Raw genomic sequence first — 11,156 nt, 5'->3', positions numbered from 1 at the left:
TTAAAAGAAATAATTCAAAATAATGCTTTGTGTCACCATGGTTCCTGCAAAAGACTTTCCCCTTGGGGATTAATAAAGTATCTATCTATCTATCTATCTATCTATCTATCTAATGCTTATTTATTGATTTATTTTCTTCTGTTCTCTCTAGCATCCTAAATATAGAATTCATTAATTAGAAAGTTAATTTTTGCAGCTTAACAAATTTGCACACTTTTACTAGGGACATGTTTTATATTATTATTTATATGTAGATTTTTGTAACGAAGATAGGGGAGAGAGGTGGCATACTATGCAAGAAAGCAATGGGCAACTTGTCTCAGCTCAGTAAGACATTTATTGTGAAATTGGTAACCGGAAGTGTGCTTTTGCATGCTCACTGACTTGGCGGTGCTGCAGCCTTAATAAGAGCTCGGTGATAACGTGAGTACAGGCACTCAGATTAACTGAACTCTGTCATGTTATCGAATTTCAGCGAGTGAGTTCAGCCGTCAACCAAACCGTCACTGACAGCTGAAGACTTTTCTTTGGTCACTCGTGACAGTTTTGATCTGTAAGAACTTTCAGCCCGCGACTCCCTCAATTTCAGCCTGAATTTATTCCCAAATTGCCACCATCTGTAAAATGCCTTTTATTGAGCACCGAGCGGACGCGGACCTGGAGCGCTTGGCTCTGGAGCGGGTCGTCCCGGCCCTGCTGTCCTGCGGGTTCTGTTACGTGGACGGACTCCTCGGGGAGCTGGCCGGGGGCGCCGTGCTGGATCAGGTGCAGGAGATGCACCGCTCCGGAGCCCTGCAGGACGGCCGGCTGGCCGGCTCCGTCCCCGGCATCCACCGGAGGAGCATCCGCGGGGACAAGATCGCCTGGGTGACCGGGTCGGAGCGCGGCTGCGAGGCGATCAGCTTCCTGCTCAACTTAATCGACAAGCTGATCTCCGTGTGCGCGAGCCGGCTCGCGAGCAAGGCGATCCGGGAGAGGTCCAAGGTAATAGCATCAAATCTGGAAATCCAGAATATTATGACGAAAAAATAACTAATTCTTGCAGAAAGTTGGCTAGAGATTTTACGCACGTGGATTTTTAATGACCTTTAAACCAACTAAAGTTAATAATAATCTTTACCTTTCTTCAAATTGCAGGGTCCAAATTACACAGAACCTAACCCGCTTATTTGCAGACATGAGACAAACAAATGCTGACTTTGTGATTACAACCAAAAAAAAAAAGGTGAAAAAGGATATAAAAGTACCCTTAACGTGAAGTTGTTTGACTTTATGCAGCAAGACTCGATGGGTAAAGTAGATTGACGTCAGTCTGATAATCCGCTCTCACTGTGATGGATGGATTCACCAAAGACCAGCAAAAAATATTAAATAAATTATTATTATTAATTAAGGCATGCTTGAGAGGTCGGTCTTACAGTCCTGAGAAAAGCCTTAGTCGGACAAAATAATCACATCACTCAGGTGATGTTGCTCAGGGGTGTATAAGGCCTTTACATCATATGCCTGAAAAAATAGGAACACTTTAAGATCTACTACCTTATGTTATGCAAAAGACTCTTTAATTACATTCACTACATCAGATATTTTACCTCTTTTTTTCTTTGTTTATGTAATGCGAAGGTGGACAGTTCACCTCTAAAAAAAAAAAAATTATGTATATATATATATGTATGTATATATACATATATATATATATATATATGTATATATTATAGCGTTTTTCCAGTTTGCCTCATTTTGTTTTCACTGTCAACAAGCTCAAGTTTAAAATATACTTTACTCGTCCAAAACTCTACAGTTACACAATAAATAAATGAGTGAAATAACAGCACCGACACTGAGAACACACGACTTAAACCGGCAGCAGACGTCGTACGTGACAAAACATAAACCAGCAAGGATCCTTTCAGCTTTAAAAAGTACATCCTGTTTGTTTACATTAGTTGCTGAGAACATTTGGTGATATTAAAGTTGTGCTGCGGTTTGGAGTCTTGGATTAGCAGTCCAGTGACCCGCTCTGGGCCTGGAGCCAACGCTTTAGAAACCATAACGCGCGCTCCAGGAAGGGCAGGAAATTTACTGGAGCAGTTCAGGTCCTCCGGGCGTCTGCCGCGCGCACCAGTGTTGATTAATCGTACTGGCGGACGAGCTGATGGTGTGTGGAGGGTTCAATACAGAGAAGACAAATCTGTGCTTTTAACAGGAATGCAGAACTGTTCCTGAGAAAAACACCTGCTGGAATTGGAGATTTTTTTTTTTTTTTAGACTATAAATCCCTACTGTGTTCTGAAGAATATTTATATTCTAAGTTTGAGTTTCAGGTCCATGTTGACATACCAAACGTTCACGCGCCGATGGTCATAAAAACGCGTGTAACTCGGGTGCTGATGTTGATCAAGAGACGTTACTTAAAAGTATTCACTCGGTGCACATCATGGTGTTGCACACGCGTGCTGTTGGTCCGCTTCGTATTTATTGGCAAAAAAAACCAACAATATTAGCATCGGTCTGAACTCGGGTTTTCACGACGCTAACTTAAAACCTAATTCTGACCTTAACCTTAAATCTTAATCCTCAAACAGCCTTTTGAGAACATCTTCCAAATCGAGGACGAGTAAAATGTCTCTCCAGAAATGTCCACACGAGAACATTATTCCTCAGAAAGAGAGACACACACACACACACACACACACACACACACACACACACACACACACAAATACACCCACTCCTGTCCATGTGCGAGTGTGTGTGTATAAAGTCACGCAGACGTCACAGTGGACATTCTCACGTATACACACACACACTCTCCCACTTATTCAATTAGTCACTCCCTCGCTCCTCCTTAGCGCACGGCAGTGCTCGCTCGCCCACGGACACACCCACTTACAGTATCATCACAAAAGCACGCGCATATTCCCAGCATGTCCTCCCAATCCTCACATGTACAGTAAAGCCTTATCGCATCGCTGTGTGTATAAACAGATAGAACTTCCTATGAAAATAGGTCAGCTGAGTTACAATAGGATCACACACACACACACAGGTAGTGGAGATGATGCAGGAGAATGAACTATGCAAAGATCAGCAGGATAAGAAGCTTTTGTCTTCTTACAGGAACATACACAAAATTTGCAGACTGTGGATGAGAACTGTTTTTTTCTAGTTCTGCATAAAACAAACAAAACCTTCTCAACAAAACTAAAACGGGTAACATGATGGTACTGATAGTAAAACGTTGTTTACGTTGGTTTCTTTTGTCAAATTCAAAACTTATCAGATGTTAAATGTTATTCAAACACAAGCGAACTGCCTGAGGTTTGTTTATAAAAAAACAAAAACAAAACTGTTTAAAAGTAGACGTGTCTGACCAGATTTTAAACTCTCAGTCCGTCACTTTTTATAACTCGTAATATTAAATCCTCGAGGGCACCAACAACTACACATGTCACTGTAAAACGTTTGTAGCCATCTGAAGTCTGTGTTTGTGTTCTCCTCCAATAAAAATGTAATTCAAAAGAAATTTTTCAGACAATATATGAGAAAAATCCTGTAATTCCAGATTGTTATTTGCTAATAAAGCTGACTGCAGGTCAGTTTGTGCTCATTTGGACTTGTTTTTGCTCGTCTTGCATTTCTTTTGACCAGTTCAGTCTCCGTCCTGTTTTAATTGACAGTCACTTCATATTGAAGGCTCTGGTCCTCTGGTCTGTTCAGTAATCCGTTCATTGGTGAAGGTAATTTGATGAAGTATTAACATTGGGGATTAGTGTTACACACAGCTGTGTGGTGCTGCCAGAATTATGATTTGAAATGTCAAATCAGTTCTTGAGTGAAAGAATAACTGTCGGCCTCGGTGTCTGCTTTTTACTCTTTGACCTGTTAGTAGACACTGATTTGCGCTCCGAGCTGCATCAAATCATCTCAAATTAAATCGGGTGAACTCTGCAGGAAGTCTGGTGCTGGACAGAAGCTGCAGACAGACTGCAGCCTCACGATCCACACGTAGCTCTGTCATTAAACCGTCAGCCGGCTGGAAACGTGCCAAACAACTGCACAGACCTCCGCGTGCTCCCCCCCCCTCTCCCCATTCTCCTCCCCTCACCGCTACACGGATGAGATAAAGCTGAAATTCGACACGGCTCTCGCAGGCGTTTTGTTTTGAGTCCTTTATTCCCCTCCTCCCCGACAGTGTATCGTTTCCTCCCCGCCCCGCCTCCTCCTTTATTTCCTACACACTTTTTTTGAACTCCACAGGACCTCAGCCGTACGATGACGATGACGACGATGATGATGATGATGAAGAAGTGTGTGTTTGTGGAGGTGGCGTGTAAACAAACTTGCGTGCTTTTCAAACTGTTCTTTGCTGCTTCCTCCTCAGCGCTGACCGCCTGTGGTGTCGACGGCAGGTCAGCCGCGGTTTATCAACGCTTGGGGGGGGGGGTCAGCTCGGCTCTGGAGTGTCTCGTACGCACACCCATGGGGGGCACGACTCCCCCGACCCCTTCACGATAAGAGCTGTAAAAGAGTGACTTTCATGTTGAAGGTTCCCCTTGTGTGTGTGTGCGTGTGCGTGTGTGTGTGAACCCAGACGTCCGTGAAGTTACTGGAGGTGTTCAGGGTCCCATCTATTTATTTAGGAGTTAATCTACGCGGTGCCCTTCCTGTATAAAGTGGCGTGTTTGTTGATGATCGTCAAGAGGAGGAAGTGAACAGGATGGGAGACTGAATGGCGTGTGCAGCGGTGCAAGTCTTCTCCGCCTGCTTTTGTTTTACAGTAAGAGGTGTTTCACCATAAAAGCTCTACAGAGGAAAGAGGATGTCGTGAGGTTGTCGGCGGTGCTGCCGACATCAGTAAAGTCATAAATAGGTTGTGGTTATGGAGTTTTCTCTTTAAAAAGGGTCAATGAGCAAATCAAAGTGATGCCCAAATTGTTGATCGGTTTTCCTGCAGCACACTTACACACAAAAATTGAGGACTCATATTTAGCTGCTGCTGTTTTTTTTTTTTTTCTCCTTAAAAGTAGTCAAAGCTACAATAAAACAGCCTCTGGTTGATAAAATGAATATATACAGAAATACTAAATGCCTCCGTTTTGAACCTGTGAAATGAGCAGCAGGGAATCAGCTGTTTGTGGAAGCTGCTTTTTGTTTTTGGTGGAAGGAAATCCACAGTTTGAGCTTTTGTTGACAGTCTCATGTCCGATAATCGTGTGCCGCTCACCACACGCTTCCCCCTCCGGTCGAAAGGTCGCAGCGCTACAGGGAAGGGACACAGGCAGGGAACCTCCCTCCAACCCCCCAACTCCCCTCCCCCCCCCTCACACACACGCGCGCACACACACAAACATACACTCCTCCGCCCCGTTTGGAAAAAGTTTCCAGTTTACTAAAGTCGTAAATTCATTCTCTGTATGATTCAAGTTCTCATCTTAGAAGCTAAATTGTTAATGTTTCTGACAGTTAATTAAAGAGACTTAGACTTTATAACCTTTAAAACTGAAATCTTTTTTTTAATTTTTTTTAATTATTATTTTTAATGTTAACATTATTCATGGGATTTTTGCAGAATAATTTTCTGTCAATCAGCTGAACATCGTCGTCGTTTCAGCTCGGCTTGTACATTTTGATGGATAGTTGAATTCGCAACGAAACAAAATCTTATATAATCTCTTGTACAATATTCACCTGTTTAATATCATGGTAAAGATGTATAAGGAGGCATAAAAACAAAAGTACAAGCACCTCAAAGCACTTCAGTAAATGTACTTTTTGTCTTAATATTGTTTTTATTTATTTGGTGTCCTGTTGGTTTGCTGTTGTGTGCTTCGAAGCAGCCGTGTCTACACACACACACACACACACACACACACACACACACACACACACACACACACACGTATGTGTAAAGTGTCTTTTGTTGGAGGTGTGACCCTGATGTTTAATCAAACGTCTCTCTCGCTCTCTCTCGCTCTCTCTCTCTCTCTGTGACTTTAGGCGATGGTGGCGTGTTACCCGGGAAACGGGGCGGGTTACGTCAAACACGTGGACAACCCCAACACTGACGGACGCTGCATCACCTGCATCTACTACCTCAACAAGAATTGGAACGCCAAGGTGTGTTTCACCTCGCGCTGTCCTCTGTTTGACCTTTGACTTGTTTTTCATTTTTAATTTTCATTGATAAGAGATCATGTCAGGTGGTGAGACTTTGAATAAATCGTGATGTTTATGACTTTGATGGTTTTGTAAAAGCCATTGTGATGATATTGATATAAAATGTGTGACATCACCTTGACTTGATGACATCAGAGGAAGCGATCAGAAACATATATCCAAATGATTTTCAGGAGTTCAAGTTTGCATTTTCAGATTTAATAACAAGAACATGTGGTAATAATTGTTTTTTGTGTGTGTGTGTGTGTGTGTTGCTGTCGATCAGGAGCACGGCGGCATCCTCAGGATCTTTCCGGAGGGGAAGTCGTACGTGGCTGACATCCAGCCGCTGTTCGACCGGCTGCTCTTCTTCTGGTCTGACCGCAGGAACCCGCACGAGGTGCAGCCTTCGTACGCCACCAGGTAAAACCAACCTACCAATCAATCAATCACACCACTAATTAATCAAGAAGTTATCAGTTCTTCCCACCAGCTGACATCTGCCGAGCTAGTTACCTCATGATTTATCTGCTGCCTTCTATATTTATGTGAAACGACAAACCGAATAACGGATACATAACCTCATTAAGATGGATATTTTTAATTTACAGAGAGCAACGGGGAAATTCAGTAGCTAAACTTCGGCTGTGTCTCAGTTAATTAGTACACTCGCATATTGGTACACTTGAGTTGTGTGGTAATTGAATTTGGACCTCTGCGATGTTACAAGAAAACCTCTGTTTGCAGACAGTTGGCACCACCTGCTGGTGTAAATGTGAAACGACATTTTCAATTATCCAAGTATCGCACAGGGACAGTAAATATACAATAAAAGTACAAAATCAGCTCTATAAATATTTATCAATAGAAAATAAACACAACAATTAACAAAATAATAATAATAATAATAATTAAAAAAAAAGCTCAGTACAGAGTATGAGAAAATATTGTCACAGTTTTTATAAATAATGCACCAGAAATATAATAATGTAAAGATACGTGTACAGAATGCAATGTACAGAATACCAACATGCTGAGATTTGTTGTTGTTTGTGTTTCAGGTACGCCATCACAGTTTGGTATTTTGACTGTGAGGAACGAGCCGAGGCCAAGAGGCGCTTCAGAGACCTGACAGGTACAAACAAACACACACAATTATTCTCTCGCATCTCATTAGTTGTCAACAAAGCCCAGACCAGCCCGCGTCAAAGCCACTCGGCTGTAGTCAACTCTGTTGTCAAAACAGTGTTTTTTTTTTTGGCTCCAGCAGAGACTGTCTTTGCTTTTTAGTCGGCACATGCAGAAAAATATACATTATAATCAGACTTAATTCAGCTTCATACAATGATGATCAGTGTTTATATCCTGTGACTGAAATTTCTCTTCTGTGTTTCAGCGTCGATGGGGCAGCAGGGCAGCAGCTCCAGCTGTCCGTGAGGAGACGTCGCCGCCTGGTGGTTGACCTCCAAACTGCAGGAGAGATTCCTGCTGGAAAAGCTGAAAGTAAAGAAAGAAGTTTGAGTCTGTCTGGAACTCCAGAGGGGTCGAGGTGCTTTCCACTCTTCAACTGATGAACTCGCGTTCTCCAGTTGCTCCAGAGACCGACCTGCCTGCGCTGCTGCCAAAACCTGAGCAACGACGAGTTCGGGTGACGAGCCGCTGCTCTGGAATTTCCTCGCTTCTCGTCATGTTTGTGCTGATTTTTACTGAGACAGCGGGAAAGCAGCAGCCTGCTCATTTTTATTTTCCAAGCTTTGACTTCAGCTCACTCCAAATGAGCAAAAGAAGAGAGCTCGAGGGAAACTTTGAGGTTGACAGAGAGACGTGATTCTTTTAGACGTGTGACTAGTGTTTAGGGTGGTGTTCACGAGCCTTAAGAAGGCGGCACACACACACACACACACACACACACACACACACACACACACACACACACACACACACACACACACACACACACACACACACACCAAGAGATGTTTACAATTAGATATCTGAATATCCACCAACTAACGAGGGCTGGATCAGAAACAAGTGATTCCACAGTACCTAATTGTTAATTCTGCTCTGCAATTTGAACTCAGTTGTGATGGAATGATTTAAAAGGAAGTAAATTGCAATTCCACACAAATTGGATAAATTAACTGTTGAATTATTGATGCATTGTGTTACATGAAAGGGACTGGCATCACTGTGATCTGATTATTGCGGAAGACAAAACAAAAGAAGAAAACTTGGTCATGATAAATATAAGTTAAACTTCTGACTTAATACATACAAATTATTAGAAAAAGTTTGACCTTTGACTTTTCTTTGAATCCTGACTAACTTTTCTTCCTGTATTTAATAGTCCATGTTTTTTTTTGCTCTTAAAACTCCAAAATGGCCATGATCCATCCTCCACAGTTGGAGAAGGACAACTAGGAGACTGATTCCACTGACGCAGCAGATTTGACGGGCAGCATGTGAAGCTCCTGTCAAAGCGAGTGTGCGTATGAGAGGATGAATTATTGATGCTCCATTCAAACGGCTCTTCAGAGATGTTATCGAGCTCGAGTCGCTGTCCTGAAACAATGACACTCGCTGGCAACGTACACAACCTTTAAAAGTGATGTGTCATTTGGACTGCAGCCTGACCGGGACGACGAGACTCAATCTTGTAAATTTTGAAACGTTCTTGAAACTGTCAGGTGATGTTTACAGATGTATTGAATACACGCTCTGCGTTCAAAAGAATTTGGTTTCTTGAGTGTTTTTTTGCATGTCGTCCGAAATATGATCAAAAAGTCACACTATAGCATGTCGTCCGAAATATGATCAAAAAGTCATACTATAGCATGTCGTCTGAAATATGAAAAAAAGTCCTACTGACTGACTAGCATGACTTTCGTTCATGTTATGGAAGCCAGCATAGTGGTGCAGGTGTTCGTGTTGTCGTCTCACAATAGGAAATTCCTGGGTTCAATTCCCACCTGGTACTTTCTATGTGGAATTTGCATTTTCCAGCAATACAAATAACCTAAAAGTGAAGTTTATTGTCCATAATTGGATGACTATTGGATTTAGTCCATAATGTAAAACATTACATTCAAGAAAGAACATGCAATTCTCCACCCACAAAGTTCCAGGCCTATCGAGCCCAGAGACTCCTGATTGTGAGATGACAACGCTGGCTTGGATCTGCAGCATTTTTCATCCTTTATTGCATGCTTGTCCGACTTATATGAGTTTTAAACATGGTATGGAAAAGTGGACAACGGTGCAGTGGTTGGTATTGTTGCCAGTCAGAAGGTTCCACGTTCGAGACTCGGCCTGGACCATTTTGCTGCCTGCATTGCATGCTTGACTGAGTTGTATGACTTTTAAACATGTTATTGACGAGCAATCAGCGGTGCAGTGGTTGGCGTTGTTGCCTTCCAGTCAGAATGTACCCGGTTCGAGACTCACCCTGGAAAAGATGACATGCACATCTTAGATGAAAAGCCACGTCAAGGGCAAGAATAGAACCTGGACCCTTCTGACTGGGAGGCAACAATCCTAACCACTGCACCACCAGAATGCCTTCCATAAAATGTTTAAACGTCATATAAGATATGTAAGTCAGACAAGCATGCAATAAAGGCAGCACAATTTTGCAATTGCTGGAGTTGTCATTTCACAATCAGGAATCGATAGAGGGCTTGGAACTCTGTCTGTGGAGGATTGCATGTTCTTGCTTGGAGTGTGACTTTGTCACATTTACGACTACATGCATGATTACGTGCATGACATGATGGACTACATGCATGATAACATGCATAAGTTAGTCGTCCATATTTTGGACGACATATTTTACTTTTAGGTTATTAGTTATGCAGGAACATGCAAATTCCACATAGAAAGTCCCAGGTGGGTATCAAATCACGGACCTTTAGACTTTGAGACGACAACGCTGACAACTGCACTATTGTGTTGCCTGCCAAAATTTCAACGGAAGTCATCCTTATAGCATGTAATCTAAAATATGATCAAAAAGTCATGCTACAGCATGTCGTCCGAAATATGAAAAAACTCATATATAGCATGTCGTCCGAAATATGAAAGAAAAGTCACACTATAGCATGTCGTCCGAAATATGATCAAAAAAAATCGACCGAAATATGAAAACATTTTCATAATGGTTTACATAAATATAATATAAACTTAGTTACTATGGTATGACATTTTTACATTTTGGTTGAATTTTTTTTAATCATATTTCAGACCACATGTGTATTACATATACATGATATTTTTTTCATCACATGCTATAGTACGATATATTTTTTATTGCAACAGCAGAACATAGTTTGAGTTTGGCCTCTGGGCTCCGCACTCATCCGGAGGAGCCAATATCTTAACCCCCCCAGAGCCTGCAGGTAGATGCTGGGCTGGTGGTGGAGCTTAAATAGACCTCCAAATTTGGAGGTTATTTGTGCATGATGATTATGATGTAGAGCGGCGCAACTAGATTTGACTGCTGGAACTATCTCGCAGCCGTCGCTCCATTTAAAAGGCATTAACTTTTAAAATGATCTACAAATCCAATAGAATTTTGAATGGAGGCAAAGTTGTATTTTTTTCTTTGATATTTTTTGTTGCCTTTACATTTTTTGACATTAATTCAATTAGCAAAATGAGCTATATTTTTTAACAATTCTAAACGAAACATTTTGTTTTATAATTTTGCTTTTTCTTGATTCCTTTAATCACTTAATTCTCCCTTGTTTTGTCATCCTTATCCTGTGAAGCACTTTCTGTTTGGAAAAGTCTAAATTACCTAGAAAACACATACCAAATACATAGATGTATACCCGTCATAATATTTGGTAATATATCATTCCTGTATCTGTCCTAATAATAGTTGTCAGTCCATGAGCACACAGGGGACGAACATGAAATTAAGGTGTACATCTGAATTTTCCATTTTTTCAAGTAGCAGGTATGAAGTCTGTAAAATCTTGTCATCATTTTATTTC

At 41.6% G+C, this 11,156-nt stretch overlaps 1 protein-coding gene across 1 annotated transcript; it reads left to right on the top strand.

Moving 5' to 3' along the window:
- Positions 1–308: 308 nt before the first annotated feature.
- egln3 (egl-9 family hypoxia-inducible factor 3) lies at positions 309–8,895 on the top strand. The gene is made up of 5 exons (XM_069152824.1): positions 309–984; positions 6,001–6,120; positions 6,446–6,582; positions 7,221–7,294; positions 7,556–8,895. The coding sequence occupies exons 1-5, from the start codon at positions 625–627 to the stop codon at positions 7,594–7,596; spliced, it is 732 nt and encodes a 243-aa protein (XP_069008925.1). The 5' UTR covers positions 309–624; the 3' UTR covers positions 7,597–8,895.
- Positions 8,896–11,156: the final 2,261 nt, after the last annotated feature.

The sequence above is a fragment of the Embiotoca jacksoni genome, unplaced genomic scaffold (genome assembly GCF_022577435.1).
Source record: "Embiotoca jacksoni isolate LCO1_2020_lvr unplaced genomic scaffold, fEmbJac1.0.p SCAF_18, whole genome shotgun sequence".
Classification (NCBI taxonomy): Eukaryota; Metazoa; Chordata; class Actinopteri; family Embiotocidae; genus Embiotoca; species Embiotoca jacksoni.
The sequence above is the reverse complement of the archived record's forward strand: the minus strand, read 5'-3'. Positions and strand labels throughout refer to the sequence as shown.

Bases quoted from the DNA above. Each gene is read 5' to 3' on its own strand.
- egln3 (XM_069152824.1), top strand. From the start codon at position 625: ATGCCTTTTATTGAGCACCGAGCGGACGCGGACCTGGAGCGCTTGGCT. The intron at 985-6,000 runs GTAATAGCATCA...CTGTGACTTTAG, and splicing joins CGATCCGGGAGAGGTCCAAG to GCGATGGTGGCGTGTTACCC. The intron at 7,295-7,555 runs GTACAAACAAAC...TCTGTGTTTCAG, and splicing joins GCGCTTCAGAGACCTGACAG to CGTCGATGGGGCAGCAGGGC.